Consider the following 26,052-nt stretch of genomic DNA (forward strand, 5'->3'; position numbering starts at 1 on the left):
GAGAAATCTCTGCAAGAACTCTTGTTAAAGAGATTGACAATTTGACTTGTTTGTAGTGCAATGCTGCTCAAGCAAGAAATTGTTGATAAGTGGATCAATAAAGAGAAAGCAAAGTGTTTTTCTAGGATACTAAACACTGATAATTTCATAGCTAGTAATGGGTGGCTTCAAATGTTTTGTAATCTAAAGAATATTGTGTTCAAATCTGTTTGTGATGAAAGTGTGCCAAATAATCAAGGCACAATTGAGAACTGAATTTCAATATAAGATTTGACTGAGAAGTATGAACCAAAAGACATTTTCAATGTAGATGAAACTGCACTTTTTTTTTTTATCATGCTTTGCCCACAAAATGATTGGTTTTAAAAGGATCTCAATGCAACAGTTTCAAGAAAGGGAAACAGACCCAATTTTGTTGAGTTGCTGTTGTTAAAAAAAAAAAAAAAAAAAAAAAAAAAAGAGGGGTTTTGGCACAAAGGCCTCTTGAGCCATATTGCACCTGTTGATGATTTACTTATGACTAATTCTACATGTTATTATGATCAGAGACAATTATAAAAATTTATGCATTTCAAAATAGCTAAACATTTCTTCAAGATTTTTTTTTTTTTTATGTGAACCACAAACACGAGAGGTATTAGAACCTATAGTACTTAGTACCATGCTTGGGTTGGAGATTGAGAAGACAAAAGAAGATATTTGTTGACATTGGACTTGAACTTCTGTAGATTGTAATTTTCAGGAAATACGTATGAAGGAAGGTTGTTCCAGAAAACGGCAGTTGAATGAATAAATGAGGAAGATGAAAAGCTGGTTCTGTGGGTTTGAAGTTGGACAGTAAATGGATGTTGGCTGGTGGCGGCACGTGTTCGGACTGTTTTGAAAGAGAGAGCGGGAATTATAGAAGCTAATTCAGAAGAACAGTGCCCATGGAAGTATCTGTAGAAGAGGCATGCAGCAGAAACAGTGCGTCTGTGAGACAGCGAGTGGAGAGACTCTGTTAGAGATGAATCATTAATTAACCTAAGTGCCCTCTTCTGAATGGAATCAAGAAGCCTGAGAGAGGTTTTGGGGGCACCACCCCAGATGTGGGAACAATATTCCATGGCAGGGCGGATTTGCGATTTATACAGAGTGAGCAGCTGTTTGGAAGAAAAGTAACGCCGAGAGTGAAAGAGAAAACCAAGTTTTTTAGATGCAGAGGAAGCAATATTTGTAATGTGCTTGTGCCAAGAGAGATTAGAAGTCAGGGTAATCCCCAAAAGAGATATATCCTTTTGCCTAGAAATTGGAGTGTCACTAAAGATAAGCATAGGAGCAGAAGAATCCTTTTTGTGAGATATAAGACAAGACTGAATTTCAGAAGGGTTGAAATCAACTAAGTTGTCTTTGCCCCACTGGAGAATTACCTGAAGATCGGCATTTAAGGAATTGGTAGCAGATTTTCGAGAAGTTGAAGCTGATTGAGCAGGACAAGGTTTCTCAAAATGGAAAGTTGAATGCAATGTGCTATCATCGGCAAAACTATGGATAGGATTTCCAGTCAATGGAAGAAGGTCATTGATATACAAGAGGAAAAGAGTGGGGGAAAGAACTGAACCTTAGGGGACACCGGCATTAGTGGAGAAGTTAGAAGACAGAGAGCCATCAACCATCACCCTCAGTGAGCGATCAGAGAGAAAACTGGATAACCAATTACTAAAAACAGTTGGCAAACCATAAGATGGAAGCTTGTTTAGAAGACCTTTATGCCAAACATGATCAAAAGCCTTTGAGATGTCAAGAGCAACTACTTGTGTTTCACCGAACCTTTCCATTGAATTAGTCCATAAATGGGTAACATAAGCCAGAATATCACCAGTGGATCAACACTGACGGAATCCATACTGGTGATCGTTGATCAGACGGAAGGTTTCTAGGTAGTTTAAGATTTGGCGGTTAATTGATTTCTCCATTACTTTAGAAAGAGTAGAAGTAATTGCAATGGGACGATAATTGGATGGGAGGGATTTGTCACCCTTTTTAGGAACTGGCTGGATATGAGCAAATTTCCAAGCAGATGGAAAAACACCTTTAGAATAAGAAAGTTAAAAAAGGCGGCAAAGAATAGGAGTAAGTTCAGGAGCACAGGTTTTGAGAACAAGTGGAGAAATACCATCAGGACCTGGAGCTTTTTTAGCATCGAGATTCATCAAAATCCTTCTGATATCCTTTTGACGGAAGACCACAGGAGGCATTGAATGGAGTGTGTTGGGAATGGTGGGAGGTGTTTTACCAAGATCATTAATACATGAGCTGGAAGAAAAATGGGATGCTAGCAGGTCAGCTTTATCCTTGGCTGAAGTGACAACAGAACCATCTGGTTTGGACAGAGGTGGGAGCAGAGATGGGCAAAAGTTGCGGCCAATAGCTTTGGCAAGAGACCAGAATGCTCGGCTACCATTAGGGCAAGAAGCAAGTTTTCTACTCTTAGCCTGTTCAAACTCTAGTTTAGACTGATTAATAACTGCTTTACAATTGTTGCGAGCTTTGGTGTAGGCAGAAAATGAAACTGAAGAATTAGAAACAAGCCAATTACGATATGCAACATTCTTCTCTTGGACAGCCTTAGCACATATATTGGAAAACCAAGGTTTAGATAAAGGACGAGATTTTAAAGTGGAGTGTGGGATGAAGGATTCCATTCCTGCAAGAATAATTTTACTGACACGATCTGAACAAACGTTGACATCAGAACTTTTGAAACAGTAATCTGACCAAGGAAAAGAAGAAAAGAAGTCTCGCAGGTCATCCCATTTTGCATTCATGTAATGCCAAACAACACGAGGTTGGGAATAGCCATGAGATAAAGGTTCCATTGGAGAAGAGACAATCACCAAGTTGTGATCTGAAGTGCCTTAAGGAGCTCTCACTTCGACCGTGTACTTAAAAGGGTTGTTTGTGAGAAAAAGATCAAGCGTATTGGCTGTATGATTAGGATTGTCCGGTATTCTTGTAGGTAAATGAACAATCTGTGCTAGGTCATTAGTAATTGCAAAAGCCTCAGCATCTCGACCTGCTGGGTCGGTGTGAGTAGAAAACGGAAGCCAGCTGGGGTTGTGAACATTAAAATCACCAAGGAAAATTACCTCACTGTTAGGAGAGTTGGACTGGAGAAAGTCAAGTTGCAACGAGAGGAAGTCAAAGAGCTCCAAGTGATTAGTCGAGTTGGGAGAACGGTAGAGACAACAGATGAATTTGACACAATGAGGTAGAGAGATTTTAAGCCAGAGAAGATCAAAGAGAGGAGATTCCAAATTGCCAAGTCTCTGACAGGGAATATCAGAATGGACATATGCACAAGTACCACCTTTGAGGCGAAAGGAATCATACAGCGAATAATTTGGGCATCTGAGATGAGCAGTAGTTGAATCAACCGATAACTGAGATTCTGTCAGAAAAAGTACATGAGGTTTGGCAGACTGCAAGTGGAAATGGACATTGTTGAGATTAGAATTGAGACCACGTATATTTGTGAAATGAATTAGGAAGTCCTTGTGAGGTTTAGATCTTTTCGCAGATAAGCTTGCTCTATTAGTTTGACAATTCATGGTGTATTCAATAGTAAAAAAAAGTGGGTGGGACATGCTGTATGAAGTAATGAAATTTTTGGATATGGCATACATGTGGTAAGAATATACCCAGATCCTTGACATAACGTGGCCTCAACAATGCTCCCCGCATACACACTACTTGGACTCCCTCCAGTCACTATCTGGCAGAGTAGAGGTAGCAAGATTATACACTAGCTGATCTGGAAGCCTCCTAGAGAGTTACCAATAGGTCCGGTCCAGTGTACTAACTAGTGGCCGGCCTGCGAAAACCGTTTTAGAGCTGTACCCTCGAAATGTAAGGAATATTGGATCTCGCCACGACGTTCATCATAACCTCAAGAGTCATCAATCACACTGCATGATGGAAGAGATAGGGAAGGGTTGACTGGAACTTAGCTCTAGAGACTAAACGTGGGTTCCACCACTTCAAGCCTCCAATAAGCAAAGTGAGAGAGAGAGAGAAAGATAATCTTTAATGCCCTTCACGGCCAAAAAGCCAGGGGTTTACATTTTTTGTGTGGTATTTCACCAGTTGATGAGAGTCATCTTCCACCTAGTACTGCCTGGTAACATAGAGGAGCGGCGTTCCTCCATGTGGTGTGGGTGCCACACCTCGACCCCTGCTTACATTGGTTCACACCTGGGTGGTCACCCACCATGTACTTGTGCATGGGGGTTATACCCAGGATTACTAACAGTCCCACCATCGTGAAGGTGCAAGCAGAGGATTTGGCTGTCACAGACCGTCCGGACTTCGCCGAAATTGGGTCCACTTGACTTGAGTGTCACCCGAATATCAGTTCCATCAGCGTTTTAGACTCCCAGGTAGCAAGTACAGCTTGTCTGGCATATCTGAGAGATTTTTTGCATCGTTGTCAAGAATGTGATAAAGTTAAGGGTTCCTAAGTTGGATAGGGGAGCTAAAGCTGGATTTTTAGACAGTTGATTGTTGAGGACATTCAATGAGAATACGCTTTATTGTTAGCTGCAACTGGCAAAAGAAATACTAAGGACAGTTCTCTTCCATAAGCAAATGCAGATGAGTTGGATGGAAATGACTGATGCAGAGTCTTGTCAGAATCACTTCTTGCCTGCTTCTCCTGAAACTAGACACCCACAGCTGTGGCTCTATTTTCACATGCAGCAGTTTATTATTGACTTCGGTTTGCCAGAGTTGAGAACATTGTTTCCTACATGTTGTTTTAATGATGGATTTGTAGTCAGTATAGGGCACTTCCAGTTGACAGAAAGATCCAGTGTCAGGATGTTTATGCGTCATCTGTTCGTTCGTTACCTGGGATGCCAACACAACTGGGGATCCAGCAGAAGGTAACCTTCTGGTTGGCCCTTTGTTAGTGACATAATTTAGATCGGATCATCTCTTTAAGAATGGGCTGAGAGAGGGGAAAGGTAGATTGAATAGCAGTAATTGCACTTAAGGAGTCTGTATATATACCAGAGATTGCTTGATATGATAGTTATTCAAGTTATCTCTAGAGCTGGATTTATTGCGAACAATTTTGTTGGGCAGAAACACTAGGTGAGAAAGAAAAACCATTGATTATAATCAGTATACTGAGGATGTGTTACTTCAAAAAAAAATTAAAAAATGTCCAAACTCAGGGTTGAATGGCATACAAATAAAAATAATCGGATGAGTAATAAAATTTTCACTCTGAGGATAGAAAACTAATGAGATTAAGAAAAGGGAAAATTGAAAAGTGTTAGTTTTCTTAGATAATGCAACATGCCATTCACAAAATATCGTACTGTTAAATGTTCAGTTGGCATTTATACTGGCTAATACTTCAAGCATTCTACAACCTTTGGGCCATGGCATCATTCAAATGTTTAACATTAAAGGAAACAGATTTTTGACATTATTGGCAAAAACTGACTCAGCGAAAAATTTAGAACTGAGAAACCAATTAATCTCTCTGATGTCACTGAATATATCAAGGTGTGGCAAGCAGTTTCAAAAGAGAGTATCAAAAAGTGTTTTGAAAACTGTGGATTTAATATGGGAAATACATCAGCCCTGAAAAAGAAATTAGTGACGCTAGGAGAAGTGGCAAATTTTCATGTAAATTTAACTTTCAAGAATGATGTACCGATATGTGATAATGATCTTGAAAATTGGAAATTGGGGGGGGGGAGGACTTTAACTGCCAACGCACAGAACCAAATAGCAGTAAAGAAGGACAAGTGTAGTGATAATGATGCAAGGAATGAAACAGTAACACCACTGAGTGAAAGTTTAAGTACTATTGACAGATTAACAACAATGGAATTAGGAAATGAAACATTAAATTTATTATTTCAAGTATAAGAGATAGGTTCATAAAACAAATAAATTAAGGCAAAAGTGCTCTCAGACAAAACATGATTTTAAAATATTTTAATCAATGTCCTTAAATTATTCCAATCACTTTTTAATGTTATAAGTGCAGCTGCATAAATAAATAGTAATTGTTGACAATATTAACTGACTCCTTACTCACTGCTGATAATATTTAAATAAAAATTTCTGTACATTATTTAACTCCAATGTTTGTAATCCTATAGTAAAATCAATTACTTGAAGGAAAATATAGAAATACTTCCTTTCTTCCTATAAGACTGATTTCTGTCAGAACATAAGGTGGTTGTCTTAAGGAGGTAGAACTGTAATTCACATAGCCCAATTAATAAAATAATGTAAATGACTTACAAAGTTTCATGAGAAAGACAAAAATTGGATTATATGAAGATGATACTGTACTGCTAAATCTTCAAGAATCTCTAAATAAATTAGATGTAAGTTGTAGACAATTTGGCATGAAAATTAATTACACATACTACTGAGTAGTTTTCAAGGGGGGGGGATGACGTTTAATGGTCCTGAAGAGTTCATGAATAGCAAATTTTACAGAAATGTCAGAGATTCACAGTAAAAATTTTGATGGGGGATCTCCACATCTGATCACAATTTTTGGTGTGAACTAAATAATAACCAAAAATTGAAGCCAGTTAGTAAATTTCTGATCTAGGAAAGTCTTTAATGAAGATGGTTTGTTGTTTGTTTGTTAATTGGGTTTTTAGGAGCATTAGCAACTAAGGCCATATTGCTCCGGGGATATGCAGTGGTCATTCCCTTACCTTTCCGCATCCTCCGTATTTGGTGGTCACGGGCTCGAACCCTGGTCTAATCAAGAAGCGTGTGCTACGCACTGCTGCTCCTGCTCACCTGGCTACAGAGGCACCAGTGAAGATGGAAGATCAGACATAAAAACAAGTAAAGAAGAAGTGCAAGAAGACAATTAATTTCATTTGGAGCAAAAGAGAAATTAACCAAAAGTCATAATTAGCTTTTTATAACACAGTTTTTAAGCTTATTTAATTTATCCTATGGGACTAAAGGGAAATAATGGAATTTATCAAATGTTAATCTTCAGAATGAGAGTTTTAATAAAAAAATAAATAATAAATAAGTGGAACAGATGGAAGTAATGTCAAGGACACATTACAAATGAAAAAATAAGAAAAATATTGGGGTAACAAATATCCAGTCAAAGGCAATTGAAGAAAACTATGATAATTGAAGAAAACTATGATATGAAAACTATGATAACAAATATCCAGTCAAAGGCAATTGAAGAAAACTATGGTATATAAAAAAAACAGGAGAAGGGAGATTGGTTAAACAGATATCTGAAAAGGGAAAATTAGGCAATGATGTAATGCCATTGAAGGAAAAGGGTCTAAACCTTTACCAGGAAACAGGCCAGCATGGAGGAAAATAATGACTACAATGCTGCTAATCCAGGGCCATTTTTACAGTCCTAGTGATCCTATACACCCACTGGATAAAACAGATTTGAATGATGATTATCTAGCTCAATCAGCCTATATGCTAGTATGCTATTCAACAATTACATTAGATATAAATACTCACTCTCAAAACTCCCTCACACACAATCTCAATAATAACAGATTAGTTACTTAGGCTTTTAGAATAAACCATATTCTTTTGCTTCTCAATTATAAATTGAGACAACGAAGCAATTCTTAAAATCAGAATTTTTTTAAATTTCTAATAAAAACTGCAGCAACCAAGTTATCAAATTTTGCTAAAAGAATGTGTTAAAATACAAACAGCATTTTACAGCCAAAAAAGCAAGACTGCTTCAAAACCACTACAGAGAAAACTTATGAACAGACAAAATCCATGCAGTACCTGGCTTATGCATTCTAAACTTAAAAGGCATTCCGAATTTGTGGATGCGCATCAACTTACATGTCCAGTGTTATATCAGTTTAATATTACTCTTGTGACTAAATTTGCTTTTTTATTCTGTAATGACTTCTGGCCATTAACAAATTTAGTAAATTGGGAATAAATGAAGACAAAGTCTGCAGTTGAATTGTGAATGGTGCTATCTGGCTAATGTTTGCTGGTTTAGAAAAAAAAAAAAAAAAAAAAAAAGAGGTGAATTAGAGCAACTGTAAAGAAGCAGTGCTCACAAAATATCTATAGAAAAAAGATGCAGCAAAATCTGAACATCTGAATTACAATGAGTGAACTACACATCTCAATAATAAGGTTATTAGTAAGTTTTTAGACAGTGAGTAAAGGGCCGACCAGGCTAGCCGGGTGGGTAAAGTGCCTGCCTGGAAACCCAAAGGTCGTGGGTTCAAATCCCACCTCAGGCTTGGATCAGAGTAGTGCAAAAACCTTGGGAGGTGCATTATGGCCACAGAAGCCAATGTGCCAACAACTAACAAAAAAAAAAAAAAAAAAAAAACTGAGTGAAGGCTAGAGCTGCAGGTCTGGCATAATGATGAAATAGCTCTCAGAAAAACAGCTGAAAATTGCAATTACTCAGAGCAAAAGACTATTAAACTGATCCAGTTACTTCTTATATTACCAATCGTAAAGAGCCACCCAAAAAATACAGCTGTAAGAAATCCAGATAGTTATTTCTCTAGACATACAGTTGTAGCTTCAAACCCAGAGTAACTAATTATTTTCAGTAAATAACCATATTCCAGAAAGACTCTTACAAGGCAATCCTCTGTCATTTGTTTCCAGATTCTGTGTGAATAGAAACATGCTAAGTGCTAATGATTTTTACATAAGTTATGTAAATTAGTAACTATGTTACATAACTTGTATACTTCTACGCATGTTCTATACATTTGAAACTGTGTGGCAATTAACACCAGTCGGCATCAATTTCCTCCCTGAAATAATTGAGATTCATGTAGGAAATATGTTCAAAAACTCAGATATGTGCTTAAAAAGTAGTCATCATCCTCAGTTTTCAAATATCCTAGGTTAATGACCGAAAACTAAGACTTGTAGTTGGTTTAATCATCTTTTTCCATCCATTTTATCTGTTTTTTTTTTTTTTTTTTCTAGAACATCCAAGAGCTTTCTAGAGCATTTGGGAGTTTTGTACAACATTCAAAGAATGCTACAGAACATTCTAGAATATTGGTACGTGCAGATGGTCAAAGGTTCTATTTTCTAGTATATTAGAACCTTTGACTAAGTTCTCTAGAAACATTGTGAGCTTTCTAGAAACTTCTCTACTGGTATATACAGTAGAGAGCTATAGTGGACTCACAAGAGCCCACTGTTATTTTTTTTGAAAATTTGCAAGGCCATTGTTGAAACAATCATTTATTTTACAAATTAAATCCTGAATTCAATTATTATGATTACGTGGCATAATCATGGTTGTCTTGTATTTGTCAGCTACATTCATTTAGAGTGCAGATTTTACAGAATTCACTGATTCACCAAACAGTAGTCTTTTGTCTTGCCACATGGTAGGGATAAGTGTTCAAGTGAGATAAGCCAATTTGTGTATGAGGGTAGATGCAACAGAGAAAGTAATCAGTTGAGTTTCTGCAGAAGGGAGAAGTGTATCGTGTATTGCTCGTTATCAAGTATTTATCAAAATCTATGCATATAATTTTTAAAGCGCTTTTTTAAATTTATTAGCGATGAAAAGACAATCCAATTTATTTATTAATTTTTTTTGGAAAAGACAAAAAATAAAATAAATCTGTTCTACGGATTCTGCCAGTGTAATGGAGAAAGTTCATGGTGAAGTTATTTCGTCAAATAATTCTATGAATACAAAAGTTGATAATGAGGATATTATAAACGATCGGTGTGTTAGTTATGAAGTGGAACAGCAACTTCCCAATAGTTAGAATGAGAAACAAGCAATTTTTTTAAAATTCAATACAAATGGTTATACATCCAAAATGTAAAGTTAGGTTGTTGTTCTATTTGTGCTAAATATAAAAACTTGGGTGTTGAACAAGAAAAACATTGTGGTTCAAAAGAATGGATGGAAATTAATGTAGAGCTGAATGGAAAGAATGAAAATAGTAGACAGGCATTTTTATGCAAAAAACTATCCATTCACAATGAGTCAGTAGCACATAAAAAAAAAAAATTCTTAAAAACAAACGAAGAATCATAAAGGCATGTGCTTCCAAATGTCACTGACAAATTGAATGATAAAGAAATTCAAACTGCCAAAATTTTTAATTCAGTGTATAATCTCGTAAAAAGGAATCAGCCAGCTGACTAACTGAAATCTTTACTAAAAAAATACAAAAGAATGCCAAAATCTACATAATAATTGATGAGTTGACAACATTATCCAAACAAAGTGTCTTAATTTTTTACCTATGTGTTGAACTTGCTGGGCCATGTATGATTTTTATAGATCTTATTGAACTAGAAAAGACAACTACTGAATGCATACATGTTAGCGTAATTACAGCTCTAAATAGCTATGGTTTTCTGAAAAATATTTAAAATAAAATCTTACTGAATTTTGTTCCGATGGTGATAGTGTAATAGCTGGGGAAAAAGTCCAGTGTTTCAACCAGACTTTTACAAAAATTTCCAAACATCGTTATTTGGCATTGCCTGGCTCATCGTTTGAAATTAGTATTAGATGATTCTATAAAAAATATAAGAGAAGTGAATCATTTTAAAATATCTCTAGATAAACTGTATGCATTATATCACCAATCTCCAAAAAACAAGCATGATTTAAGGATGACTGCTAAAGAACTTGATGTGGAAATTATAACGATCGGTCATGTGTTCTGGCCACAATGGGCAGCTTGTATCATGAGGACAGCAATTGCAGTGTGGAGGAATTATCCCGCTTTGTGCAAACATTTTGAATCAGAAGTTAAATATTCAGGATTATTAAACCTGACTTTTAAATCTGGAATTTCTTAACTATTTAACACTAATGATCAACATCCTGCAGGATGCCTCTTACCTATCAGAAGTTTTACAAAGTCACAGTATCACTATAGTAAAAGCAGATAAATTAATTATTCGAACTATCAATGCTATTAATGATTTGAAAAATTCTAAAGGAAATTATGAAGCTAAAATTGAGAGCAAGTTGAAGTTGAAAGAATGTGATGGAATCAAAATCGAAAGTAAGAACCCATTTAAAAAACATTACCTCATGACAAGTGATTAAACTGCACTGCTTTATCCTTAAAGGATAAATTATTTATGCAACAAAGTAATTTTAAATTAAATAAAAAAAATGATATCACTGGTGATGAGAAATCGAAAGAAATTAAATATGCGCTACCCGGAAACGTGCAATATGGAAGAACTTTCGTCTCCATGGCAAGAGGATAGAAAATGAATAAGAAATTTAAGTTTTCTAATAAAATATAAAAAAAAAATTAATGATTTTAAAGATTTTGTTGAAGACAGTTTATTTTTAAAATAGAGTGAAATCCAATTAAAAAAGCCAGAAATAGCCTTGAAACCAATGCAATTAGCAGTGCTGAAGCTAAGCGAGCTTTTGCGATAATATTGTAACATAACAAATAATATTGTAACAATAAAAAGAACATGACCATAAATCTAATTGGAAAACCATTGTTTCAATTTGATCCAGATAATTATGTCAAATCTTTCCTCCATAATCATCGCTCAGCTATTGGGCAAAGCAGATCAACAACAAATATATGGCAATTTTTTGAATCAATTTTTCTTGAATATTTGTGTAATAATTTTTTTCATGAAATTGATTTTTTGTGTACCTTTTCTAGAATAGTTTATTATTTTATGTAATATTTGTTTTTATATTCTAGAATATTTTGTGACAGTTTTTTGTTACTTGTGATATGGGAAATATTTTGTTATTTTTTTTATTTGCAATATTAAACTTTTTTTTATGAAAAAAATGTATCTATTATATTTCCCTGCAAGCCCATTGTTAAAACTGCAAGCATTGTTATTTCCCTGCAAGCCCATTGTTAAAATATTCACAGCTCATCATTGGGTATATATATGAGTAGGTTCTGCACTTATCAAGCATTTTCTTATTTCAAAAAGTGTAGTGTGTTTCAGAGAGCAAGTGGTGAACAAAGTGCACAAGTGTTTTAGTGAATTAGTGTTAGTAAACAAACTTCTTGCCGAAATAAGCCTGATAGCTTTTGCTACATTTGCAGAGAAGAGGCATTAAAATTGCAGCAGAAGCCACTGTCACAACTTGTGAGAAAAGCCTATGCACTATTTTGGATGTAAGGTCAGAGATCAAGATGAAGTATGGGCTCCAAAGATTTCCTGTACTTCATGTTCAAGAACATTAACAGGCTGGCTTAGATGTAGTCATAAATTGATGCCTTTTGCCGTTCCAGTTATGTGGCAGGAACCTTGAGAAAGCTTGGTACTTTTGCATGGAGAATATTTCTGGGCCATGAAGTATCCCAACATACTTTCTGCTCTAAGGCCTCCAGAAGATGCAGAACCCAGAACAAATACAGATCCAGACTTTTCAACTCTTAATAGTGCAAAGCCACATCTAATCACTCAAGCTCTTCAGTACTGACTGAAGGGCAGGATTGAAGAGCCTTTAAGAATTCCACTAAACAATATGCAGCAAGCTGGGAAATTTCTTTTCCCAAATGTTTCCCTTTTAACTTCAACCCTAGAAGAAAAGGTATTTCTTAATTTGAAACTGTCCTCTTCAGTCAAGTAAGGTTATCCTAGTAAGTGATCACCAAACAACTCTCTGATAATATAATTAAATGTATATTTTCACAAAAATATGCATAAATGAGAATTTTACAACATAATACTTAATAACAATACAAATTGGTATCTAAATATGCCTATATCAATAGCCAAGACTGATGATCTAATATCACATTCTATAAATGAAAAAATTCTGCATTCAAACAACAGGTTACCAAATGTAGCAAAATTCTATTTGAATGTTCTCATAATTTTTTTTCTCCTACCTGTACTTCCACAGAATAATTTGAAAAACATGTATTCGCATGAGAGAGATTATCAGAAAAGACAAGAAAACATTCCATGTCTCCAAATAAACTATGTTGGAAATATTTCATGGGAAGAATGCAAATAATTTCAATTAATTTGGAAGAATGCAAATTTAATTCAAAATTACTGATGGCAAGTCCTTCATAAAATTTTACTGGTATACACAATTTATTTAATCCAGAAGAAGCAATTTATACAAACTTGTTACCACTTAGTATTAAGTTATATACACAAAACTTTTAAACTTTTTCCATTAAACACACACACACACACACACACACACACACACACACACACACCTTCCCCAACTCTATTTTACTCTGTTAATCAACACCTCTAGTGGTCACTTGCATATGATAGTCTGCTTTATGCAAAACATTCATACATTCAAATTTCACAGGAACAACATTGGGAACAAAGGAAAACTTAATATCTAAATACAAAAATCATACCTATACTTAAACAAAACCACATTGTAGATAACAAAAATTCATAACATTTAAACAACATTATTTATAGCATTCTCTATAACATATGTGATCACTGTTTCATTCTTAACAAAATATAGTATATCTGTCTTATAAGTTCTTCTTCTTTGCCTTTTCCCATGTTATATGGGGTCGGCATTCAATGTTCCCAATTCACACTTTACATCCTCTTCTTCTCCTCTAGTTGGATTACTATCTTAACCAGAACACGTCTATTGGTTTTGGCATAGTTTTTACGACCAGATGCCCTTCCTGACATCAAACCCTCCCATTTATTCGGGCTTGGGATTTAAGCTGCCGATCTACTAAACCTGCCGCAGCCATATAAATGGAGTAGCTCTTATTCAGTGATGAAGCTTCCTCGTGATGCCACAATTTAATAATTTTACGCAATTTATGCCGAATTTCTAGTCACCATGAACAAGCAGGTGGCACTGCTGTAGTTCTTTTATCTCCTGAAAACATCTAAATGGCTGACTCTGTAGAATTACTGTGACCTTGAAAATACCAATAATGTATAACTCAGCAACATGTGAGTATTTTTAAATACTATTTGGTATCATGAAAACTTCTACATCAAAGCTATCAGGTAGCACAACTATTCTACTAAGAATTCCCAGTGACTGATTATAGTTCCTTAAAAATTTAATGACCTTGAAATTTCATATGTTTCCCTATGTCCGAACATAATAATGATAGCCATTTTAAAAAAGTTTACAGTCCAAAAAATAAAACCACCTTTAGGTCCCAAATCTTAACCTATCACTAACCCACACTTATTTTATTTAAAATATAACTTCTTTTTTGAGCAACACTCCTGAAAACCTTCTTTATTAATTAATTTTAATAGCGCACTAATTTAGCAAGCATACAGCTGGTGGCACCAGCTGTAAGCGCCACCACGAAATGAATTTCAAACTTCTGCCTTTATATTTTACTAATTGTTGTTTAAATTAGTATTAAAGATAATGCATTTTTATATTGTATTTTATATCTGTCTTATAAGTTCAAATGATAGGAAAGATAGATTAAATTTTCGCAAATTATTAACATTCAATAGAATCCAAAGGAGACCAATAGGAGGCTTGTCATGTTTATGGATAAGTTTCATGATTGCAAATTTCCACTGCATGGAGAAAATAGAGGTAGGTGGGGGGGGGGGAGACATTTGTTGTAAAGTTGCAGTGGAGTGCCATGTCTGAGTTGATGTAAATGCTTTATGAAGCTGTTTCCTATAAGGTCAACTCCAGGGAATTTGCTTTCATGAATCTCCTCTAGTTGGATTAACTTCTTAACCAGAACACATCTATTGGTTCTGGCATAGTTTTTACGACCAGATGCCTTTCCTGACATCAAACCCTCACCATTTATCTGGGCTTGGGATTTAAACTGCCGATCTACTAAACCTGCCACAGCCATATAAATGGAGTAGCTCTTATTCAGTGATGAAGCTTCCTCGTGATGTCACAAGGAATCTTGTGACATCACGAGGAAGAATCTTAGACTGGATAGCTTTCAGCTATCCAGTCCAAGATTCTATATTAGAAAGAGAAAAATAATCACGATTAAGTTGTCTAATAGTTTAGTGCACAGAAGAATCAGAAGTAATGTCATCAGAAGGTAAAAGCTGGCCCAAAAAGTGGGTAACAGAGTCAAACCAATTTAGAATGTCTGTTTCATTAGAGGTGACTGAATTAAATGTCCCCTGGAATAATTTTGTTTTAGCAAATTGGTAGACTCTAATCACCAAGGATTAGAATTAACAAAAAAATATACGAGAGATCTCAAAGATTTTGTTTTACTCTCATGAATGAGTTTAACAAATTTCTTTTTAAGATTCTTATTATTTTAGGTAGTCTGTTAACTTTGTCAAGTGGCCAGTCCTGTTGTTTTCTCTGAAAGTTTCTTCCAACTTGGTGTGCCTGCCTACAAAGAATAGCAAGATTATGTAACTACCAAGGCGTGCAAATTCTCGGTTAATTTCTCCTTACAAGTTAAGCAAGAAATAGATGTTAGTTTCCTGGATTCAAAACCAATTGCTCAATATCATGAAAAGCTTCATCAGATGGACAATTAGCAAAGACTGATCAATTCAACTGAACAGTTGATTCAGAAGGTTTAGAACTTTCACTGATTTGAAAAGATTAGACTTCCAAAAGAGTGCCTCAAAATTCAGTAGTGACACTATGCCATAAAGATTACATCAAGCAGGATGTCCATGAGTATAATTAGGCACCTCCATAGCCAGGTGGGCAGGAGCAGCAGTGCGTAGCACATGCTTCTTGATTAGACCGGGGTTCGAGCCCATGAGCCACCAAATACGGAGGATGCGGAAAGGTCAGGGAATGACCACTGCATATCCTCAGAGCAATATGGCCTCAGTTGCTAATACTCCTAAAAAAAAAATGAGTATAATTAGTGAAACAGATTCAGCCAAGTTGACAGCAGACTCTAAATAATGGAGAAATGGGATCATGTCTGAAGAGAAAGGGAATGAATGACATAACATAGTCCACATGTCGAAGAGTAGTAATTTGTATGCAAACTGAAAATTAAGCAGATGTTCACAATACACTTAAAAACGATAAATGCAACTTTCCTGATTGCAAATGTGCAAGGTATAACCTATGAAAAGTCTGCCTAGAGTGGATTTATTGGAAGACTTTTCTACAATAGCATGTCAGAGAGACAAAGCAATACTTATGACCTGATTATCAACTGCAATGCTTCATGCATAAAGACTCTGCAAATAAAAGAACCACTGGGTACCAGTGATCACAGTGTATTGTTGTTGTGGGATTTGCTTAAAGATGTAAACTACCACCAAGAGCAAAGGGAAGGGCTATTGCTTTTGAAAAGGTAACTACAATGGTCTCGGACAGTTTTTAAATTCTATCCAGTGCAACCAACTTATGATGTTACCAACAACAAATTCTTAATGGAAAGAATTCAGGGAAGTAAAAGCTACTAGTCTTTTTATACTAATTAAGAAATACTGTTCAAGGTTAAGACCTAAATGAATGTCAGATGAACTGATGAGACTCATGGCAAAGAAGAAAAATGCAAGTGATACAGAAGCCTATAATAGATATGAATTAGTCTGCAATAAATCACAAAGGAGGCTAAACAAGTTAAGGCAGATTAGAAAAACTCTGGTAAGAAGAAAAAAAAAAAAAAAAGCAGCAAAGACTTCTTCACTTACGTAAACACCAGAAGTAAGAGGATAAATCATGTTGGTGTGCCAGATATGAATGGTTTAACCACTGATAAACCTACTCAAGTTGCTGACAAAATAAATAAGTAATTTGCATCTAACATTCACAAATGAGGAAATTTTTTAAAATTGAGAATGCCAGAAATGTAGCAAATTCTAAACAGTACCTAAATGATTTTGTTATAACTGAGAAGAAAGTGGAAAAGAAGTTGTTGAAGCTAACCTAACCTGGAGTGGAATGGGATGGGATCTATACAATTATAATAAAGGAAACACCAAAAGAGATAAGCAAACTTTTAACCATACGTATGAGAGCATCGCATGGATTCAGGAAAGGTCCCTATTGACTGGAGATGTGCAAATGTACCACCAATTCACAAAGGGGGGATAAAAGGGCAACATGAGTAATTACAGATGTTTTAGCTTAACTTCTCTTCCAGGGAAAATAATGGAGTCACTGGTTAAAGAATTAAGTAATGCAGGACCATCTAGAGAGGAATGCAGTTATACTTCAGTCACAGCACGGGGTTGTCAAAGGCAACCTTGTCTGACCAATCTGATTGAATACTATGATGCAGTAACAAATGAACTGTATGCAAATAACTTTGACATCATATACTTGGATTTCAGGAAAGCTTTTGATACTTCTGCACATAAGAGACTTCAGTACACGTTGGAGCAATGTGGCATTAAGGGCAAGTTACTGCTTGTTACTAAGTACATTAGTAAGTGGCAAGTTACTAAGTACGTTATTCAAATGACATTTGTCATTTGAATAATTTACCATGTATGTGATACCATACTAAGGTACCATAGTTCAGAATGAGAAAGACTTAGGGATCATGATAAAAACAGATATGAAATTTTCCTTGCAGTATAGGCAGGCATCCAGGAAGGCTCAAGGTATGCTGTCAACGACCAACAAGACCTTTGCCGGCATTGAGCAGGATGTTGTTATTCCTCTTTAAAAAATAGCGAGATCTCATTTGGAACACTGTATTCAAGTCTGAATGTAAACTAAAAAAGGACACAGAACACATCTAGAGGGTCCAAAGAAGGGCAACAAATTAGTTGGAATTGCTAAGGGCTGTTTTCCTACGAAGAACATCTTAGAAGATACGGACTGTAGAGCATGGAGACTAGATACCTCAGGGTGCTAAAAGAGGTATTATGGCTGCTAAAAAGAATAAGAATGAACAAGGGAGATATTTTCCCAATGGTAGGTAAAACAAGAAAACAAGGAGATGTAAATATAAAATTTTGGAAGTAACAAAAGATTAGATCTCATGATGTTCACTTTTTCGGCAGCATGTTCTTGATAACTGGATTAAGCTGTCCTTAGTTGCAGAGAATCTGATAAGGTTCGCGGTCTAACTGGATTGTTGCTCTTTAGAAATTGGCAAATTGTGATCGACTTTTCTTTATGGTGGGGGGGTGGGTCTGATTCAGAATAAGTTTGATTCCTTGCATCATTTGGCCTGCTTAATACTAATGACATTCTGAATTATATATATATATATATATATATATATATATGTGTGTGTGTGTGTTATTTATGTGTTTTCTGCATTAGTGTATATCTACTTGCCTATCTTGTGCCTGGCTGCAAAGATAGAGCTTGTTAGTATAACCTATATATATTTATATTTTTGTGTAGTATACATTGTGTTTACAGGCAATTGCATAGCAGTTTAGGTGACAGGAAGCGAAATTAGGCACGCACACACACACAGGCTGTTTCAAAATCGATGGTCAATGATTTAAAGGTGAAAAAGTACAAACTAAAATAAGCAAAAAAGTCCTAGTGAACATCAGGCCGCAAATAAACCGTTTGAGATCATGAACATTTTCTGTTAAGATCTGCCACTGACTATGGGAGCACTAGTTTAGTAAAAAACTGTGAACCCTTTGCTAAGGGTGGTTTTATTAAACATAAGATAATGCATTTTTAATTTTTGGTTTCAACACCACAGGATTTTACAGATGTTACATGTTACAGATGTTCTTTCTAATACCCTTTCCTCAACATCAGGTGTTATGCTTCTGAGCCTACCTGCTCGTACTACATATGCGAAGCACCCATGTTCTCTAAGGCGTTGATGTACCTTGATGAATGTCTGCCTGTTTGGCTGCCTTCGGCAGGGAAATGCTTCTTGGTACAAACGTGCAGCATCGAGTGCACTGCTGTTGGGTTTACCATACATGAAGTGCATGTCCGCATACTCTTCATTGCTGTAACCTCTTTCCATGTTGACTATCCTTTGACAAGTACTAGTATGCCTGCTACATCTCAGAGCATTAAGAGAGGGGAAACAGAGAATGAGCATAACATAATCTAAATAAACAAAGTCAGTGATGGATCCCAACTAGAAATGTGCAATATCTCGAAAATGTTTCACTGAAAGACCCATGTTTACTATGCTTTTTTTGCATATTGTAGTCTGTACAGTTCACCTTTAAATTATTGACCATCACTTTTGAAACACCCTGTGTGAATGAGTGAGAGAGTGAGTGAGTGAGAGACGGAAAAGTGAATATTGATACACGATCGGGTATTTCATCGGGGTGGGGGGGAGCACTACACCTGACCATGCATCAAAGGACTGCATTTCCATACTTGCCCAGAGTTGTGCAAGAGAAAATTTATAAATGTAAATAAATGTAATCGAAACAGAAAGGTATCTCTTACAAAGTATGGACAAGGTAGTTCCTACACAGTTTTTATAATGAAAATACAATTAAGATAAAATTAAAACTAGTATAAAAAAGTTGGAAGATTAAAAAATATTATACCTGAAAATGGTGATGTGAAACATGAGGTCAATACGATAGCTGCAATCAAAAAGCAGTAACAAATAGGGACAAATCTGTTAAATAATACAGCAACTAACGTGACAGAGAACTACGAAAAAATAGATGACTAGTGACCTCTATAATCAATTTTAAAACAGTATTTTTAGATACATAGAATAAACTAAATTTTAGACAGACAAGAAAGGTAAGTAGAAATGTTGCAAGAAGTGCACCAGACAGGACTATATAAAAAATAGTAAAAATAAAAATAAAACAGAAGAGGCTATAGTTTTAAGCTTAGCATCACGCAAAGCAGATGGCTAAAACTTAAATTGATATAAATAGTGTATTAAAACCAGGAGAGAGATACCTTTCCTATTTGATTACATTAATTTATCTTTATAAATTTTCTCTTGCACAGCTTTGGGCAAGTATGGAAATGCAGTCTTTTGATGCATGGTCAGGTGTAGTCACCCAATGAAATATCTGATCGTGTATCAATATTATCTTCGCCGACATCAGATATTATTATTACTTATTAATTGCATATTTGCTTTTCTTCCCTATTTTGAAGTATTTAGCTAAATTTATCCTGCCTTTATCTGATGTAGGCTGCCATTACTTTCTTTTGACACAATTTTCATTTTAAAGGTTTACTACATTTTGCTCATTTTTCAGCTATCTTCTTTTTTTTGGCCTTTGGCTTTCCATGTGTTTTGAACTGCCATCTTCCTTATTTTTATTTGTCATATTTATTATAATATACATATATTTACATTTGCATCCATTGCTGCTGCTTTGCTCACTTCAATGCATTTGCCAAATCCAGTTTATTTAACTTTCCGATGTTTTATCTGTTTTTATTCTTTAATACAATCTCACACTCACACTTTTATTTCTCTGATGAAATTGATTATGAACAATTCATTTCAATATTTTCATTTCTGACTCAGATCAACATGGATCTTTCTAATTCTACCGATAAACACAGATTATAGTAATAGAGGCATGTGATGCAAGAAAGCAAGCATATGAGCTTATGTAGCATCAACCAAAAAAAAATTCACACAACCATTCCCTCTAAATTTATCCAGTTCCTCCTTGAATTTAAGCTATCAACTTCCACGACAGTTGGAAGTTTGTTCCAGCAATTAACCACCCACTGGCTAAAGGCAAATTTCCACACATCTATTCTACAACTGTCTTTCCTCAATTTGAATTTATGCCCCCTTAGGTTTGTAATCTGAGCAAGTGGAAGAATCCCATCAGAATTCAGCGTGCCCACTCATACACCTAAATCAGATCACCTCGCAGTTGCCTAGTCTCCAGCTGCTGCAATTTGCAGAACTTAGCCTCTCTTGGCAGGAGGATCCCTTCATTCCACTTACCAATCTTGTTGCCCTTCTCTGTACATGCTCAAGCAAATCTACATCCTTCCTAAAATGAGACCTCCAGACCTGTGCACAGTACTCAAAACGTGGCCTAACCATTGCCTTATACAAAGGGATAATCACGTCCTTTTCCCTGCTAGCAAAATTCCTGCATATCATTGACAAAACCCCACGACCTGCATTTGCAGCCTGTCTGCATTGCTCAGGAAACTTCATATCTGACTGCACAATTATTCCCAGGTCTTTTTTATTTTCTACCACCCTAAGTGTAGTACCACATAGTTGGTACATTCCTCTGGGGTTACCTCTACCCATATGCAGTACTTTGCATTTGTCAATTTTAAACTTCTCAGCTCATCTGCCCAAATTTTCTAGATTCTGTTGCAGTAGCATACTGTCATTAACAACCCTGCCAAACTTTGTATCATTTGCAAACTTCGACATTAAGCCTGATATAACTTCATCAATATATAAAACAACGGTGGGCCCAACACCAAACCCTGTGGGACTGCACTAATAAAGTTAGTTCACGAAGAGCAGCATCCATTGCTTACTACCCTCTGTCTTCTCCCACTCAACCACCCTTTTATCCATTGTAGCAACTTACCCTTAATACCATTCTGCTCCAATTTGTAAAGTAGTCTTCCATGCACAACAGTGTCAAAAAAAAAAAAAAAAAAAAAAAATAGAAAGTATACGATATCAAAATTATTTTAATTTATTCTATTAGAGAGATCTTGAACTTATTCTTAATACATGCATTAAAAATAATAAGAACAGAAATATATACACTTTCAGTAATGAACAAAAAATAACATTCTCATTTATTTCTTTTTAGTACAATTTTGGAAAAAAATTTGCAACAACGGATGACAGTGCTAGACTTTTCATCACTGTCTTGGCTGCCTTAATTTTCTACACAGTGTTTTATTTTAAATTTTTAATAATTAATAAAAGGAAATGTAGTGCAAATAGCATTTCTCTTTTCTGAAAAACACAGAATTATTACACTGCAATAAAGCATTCTGATGATGGTATTAGTTCTTATCAGATGCATTTTGTCTCTCAAGGATAACAGCAACACTAAAAGTGAGGGAGAGAAGAACAAACTTCCATAGGCCATCTTAATAGAAAGAATTAAGTTACACATGAAAATTAATAAAATAGTATGCTATGTGGTCTTTTCGTAATTATTAAAAAAAAAAAAAGAAAAGAAAAAAGAAAAAAATTAGGACTACCTTGTCCTCGTGTGTTCGATAATCAGCAGAGATTTTCAATGTTTCATGTTCAGTGAAATATCATACAATTATATATCTATTACTTCTCATTTGATTTTTTGTTTCATTGTTTTTCTTTAATTAAATTAATGCTGTTTTTTTAAAGGAGTTGAGAGAAAAGTCAGATGCGAATGAATTTCTTTTATCTTTAACCGGAGTTTGATAATGATTCCACTTGAATACCACAGCAACCTGTTATTAAAAAAACACTGTAGTTGAGGAAACTAGCTTCCCAAACTGTTAATAATTAGATTACTCTTCAAAAAATAGCTTAGCAGCTCAATTATAATAACATTTTCCTCACTGTTTTAAAGAAACAATTTCCTGTAAAGTTAGTCCCAAAATGAGTATAAGTAATACTTTCTGTTCCATGATAAACAAATAAGATATGCATATGAGTGGTAAATAAAGTTACACTTTGCAATGCATGCTTATTATAAATCAATATAAGTTATTGATATAATCTTCATGTGAGATTATATCAATAATAACATTATTTCACTTGAAAAACAAGCAAAAATGAACTGTTTCATTTTAAGTTGAGAGGACTAAAATACAGGCAAATATATGAAATATAATAAAAATATACTGGGTGGTTATAAAATAAGTTTTCCTATCCAGGAGACCCTAGTGTCAAAACGGTTAGAGTTAGCACTGTAAAAATTGGTGGGTATGTCATTTGTAGAAGAAAAAAAAAATTTGGTTCAAAATTTCACCACCAGGATGGAAACCACGCTGAGCATAGGTAAAATTTGTCATTTACTTCAAGACACTGCTTACGCAAATGACATCCTGTTAGATAAAAGCAGAAAGGCCAACACTACCACCAATAACCATTATGGCTCTTACAAAAAAAGGAACGTGCTCTTTTAGTAAAACTGTTCTACCAGAATAATAGTAATGCTAATGCAGGGTGAATGTTGGAAACTTACAAAGATTTGCATAAAGGACTTTTGACGTCAGTGGGGCTTCGAAAACTAATAAAGAAATTTGAAGTTAGGTGTAATTCCAGGCAGGGGATGACCGTGTATCAGAACAGAAGTAGTGGATGAAGTAGCAGTTGCAATAGCCTCCAGGTCAGAATGCAAAACACTACTAGTCAGTAGCCCCAGAGGCGTGTCAAGAGGCTTGAACCTTCTTTGGGCCACTGTACGTAAAGTGCTTTGAATAATTTTACGCTGGTTCCCATACAAGATTCACGTAGAGCAAGAACTAAAGTCTTATGATCAACAACAACGAATAGACTTTGCTCTACAATTTCTGGCCCATATGGAACTTGACAATACATGGGCTCGAATGATCTTGTGGTCTGATGAGGCACATTTCACTCTTCATGGGGCTGTAAATGCACAAAACTGCCAAATATGGGGGACTTCTAGTCCATCTGCTGTGCATGAAAGACCACTACAAAGTCCATACATTACAGTATGGTGTGGATTCACAGCAGAGTTTATCACACCATTTTTCTTTGAAGAGTCTACACTTCATGCCCTCTCATAAGGTGTATGGTACTACGCTCTTCTAAGAGATCACATTATTCCCACTCTGCAAGAAATGCAATGCTTGGAGACCGTAGTGTTCATGCAAGATAGTGCGGCACCTCCGTAGCCAGGTGGGCAGGAGCAGCAATGCATAGTACGTTCTTCTTGATTAGACCGGGGTTCCAGCCCGTGACCACCAAATACGGAGGATGCAGAAAGGTCAGGGAATGACCACCACATATTCCCGGAGCAATATGGCCTTAGTTGCTAATGCTCCTAAAACCCAAATAACAACAGCAAGATGGTGCCCCCTCCCCACATTGGTTGATAAGTGAAAGAACTTCTCCGTTCAACATTCAGAAATGATCGCATCATTTCTAGTGACTTTCCGCAGTTCTGGCCAGCCCGATCACCAGATCTCAATCCCTATGATTTCTGGCTATGGGGATAACTGAAAGACAGAGTTTAGCGTGGAAGCATACAGACACTTGTCAATTTGAAAGCAAACATTAAACAGCATGTAGCCAACATCACCAATGAGATGCTACACGAAACTGTGTCACACACAGTCCTTTGTTTTCACAAAGGACTGTGTGATTATACAAAGAAGATTAATCTTCTTTGTATAATCACAGTCTAAAGGACTAAAATTGTACAAAATTGTGCATAAGAAATAAATTTAGAAAAATATAACAACAAAAACATTATAAAAATTGCATAACAGATACAAATAGACAAAAAATCCACTTACTTTAAATGAGGATAAGAATAATCCTTGCAATGCGTCTTCTAGTTGTGATCGACGATGCCGAGGAACAGGTTTCCCGAGAACCAGCTTCGTGCTAATCTCACACTGACGAGCTATCAGGAATGTTTCCAAAGGTCCCAAATGGCCATCTGGAAGATCCCTTTCATTCCGTAATCTTTCTAAAAGAGTCTTCAGAAGGGCACTGTTATGTTTCAAATATCCATGTTTACTTAACCTAGGAAGCTGTTGAAGGAGAGTATGAAAAGGCAGCTTGGAAATCAAACAAGTCCAGATCTGAAAGAAAGAAAGAAAAAAAGTCTTACCACACTAAGCTTAGTCAATAATATTGTTTAAAGACTGACTTAATATATATGTGGTCAACACATAATATAATAATATTTTATATAATAATATAATATAATAACAGTCTGGAATTATATCATAAATCTTTAAAATTTTGTGATAAAAAAAACACCCCCCTTGATTAATTGCAATCATAAACCATTTTAAAAGTAACTGACTTGTTCAATTGAAAAGGAGTGGGGGTGCATAATATGAATATTCATTTACAAGAGAGGAGGAGTATTCAAAAATATATAATCTCATGGAAATAATGACAATAAAATTGCGTATATAATCTGGTTGGTTATTTGTTCCTTTGTATAAAAAAAATATAGGCTCATAACACAACGTTTTACTTGAGAAACTACTAAAATACTTGTTGTGTTTTTTTTTTTTTTTTTTTCACATAATGAACAAATTTGAAGATTGTATTGTCATCAGATAAAAAGAAATCCATGGTACAGGATGCAATATGCAATGACAAAAAAATTAGCAGGAGAATTCAAATAGCATGTGGGGAGGGGGATAAATCAAAAATTATGTTTACAGCAGGCAACCAACAATAGCTAAGTGCCCAGAAAGCATTAATGCAATACAGTACATGATATGGTGAAGGCAGACTAGTGATTATCAATCCATAACATAACACAAGCTATATGCCATCTCATAAGAAAGGGAGCAAACCAATTTGACAATTGAAATTGTTATGGATTTCTGCATGATAGGTCAGATTCTGATAATTATCAAAAAGATGGCCAATGTAAGACCTTCATAACTGCTGGCACATTACAAAATATCTGGAAAAAAAATTGTAACCACAGACAACACATGGATCCATCATTATCAGCCAGAATCAAAATAGAAGTCCAAACAATGGAAACATCCAAGTTCACTGCCTCCAAAGAAGGCAAAAATAGTACCATCAGCTGAAAAGGTGAAGCAGAAATCTTTTAGGATTCTAAAGGAATGATAAAGATGAACTATGCTGCAATATGTCAAACTGTAATAGAGGTATACTAACTAATTTATTATATCACTTAAAAGATACTATTACATCTAAAATAAAAGGAATACTGATGAAAGGGATGTTATTTGGACAAGACAATACTCCTGCTCATAAATCAGCAATCATAATGACTTAAATGCATGTTTTAACCCATAGTGACATGCATAAATGTAAATACATTGATGCATGCCATACCTCCATAATCATCAAATCAGACTGTTTTGCAAACTTAATTTCACTTGCTTGGACAAAATCAAAACAAATAGTGGTAGCAGTAGTAACAGTGACAAATTATGCAAGAAAGCAAGCTGATATAGAATCAACAAAAAAAAAAAAAAAAAAAAACTATACAATTTTTCCATCCATACCCTCCAATAATTTGTCTAGT

General features: G+C 35.4%; 1 protein-coding gene across 3 annotated transcripts in view; it reads right to left on the reverse strand.

Moving 5' to 3' along the window:
* LOC150087158 (RNA-binding protein Ro60) overlaps positions 1 to 26,052 on the reverse strand; it is a 164,579-nt gene that overhangs the window by 71,622 nt on the left and 66,905 nt on the right. For all 3 annotated transcript variants that reach the window (XR_016546902.1, XM_090372993.1, XM_090372994.1), the window contains exon 4: positions 24,320 to 24,610. Coding sequence is in view for 2 of the 3 variants with exons in the window: in XM_090372993.1 (XP_090229119.1) it covers positions 24,320 to 24,610 (291 nt within the window). In the remaining variant the exon portion in view is untranslated. The remainder of the gene's footprint in view (positions 1 to 24,319; positions 24,611 to 26,052) is intronic.

This window comes from Mastigoproctus giganteus, chromosome 4, assembly GCF_048544385.1.
Source record: "Mastigoproctus giganteus isolate SK-2022 chromosome 4, ASM4854438v1, whole genome shotgun sequence".
NCBI lineage: Eukaryota > Metazoa > Arthropoda > Arachnida > Uropygi > Thelyphonidae > Mastigoproctus > Mastigoproctus giganteus.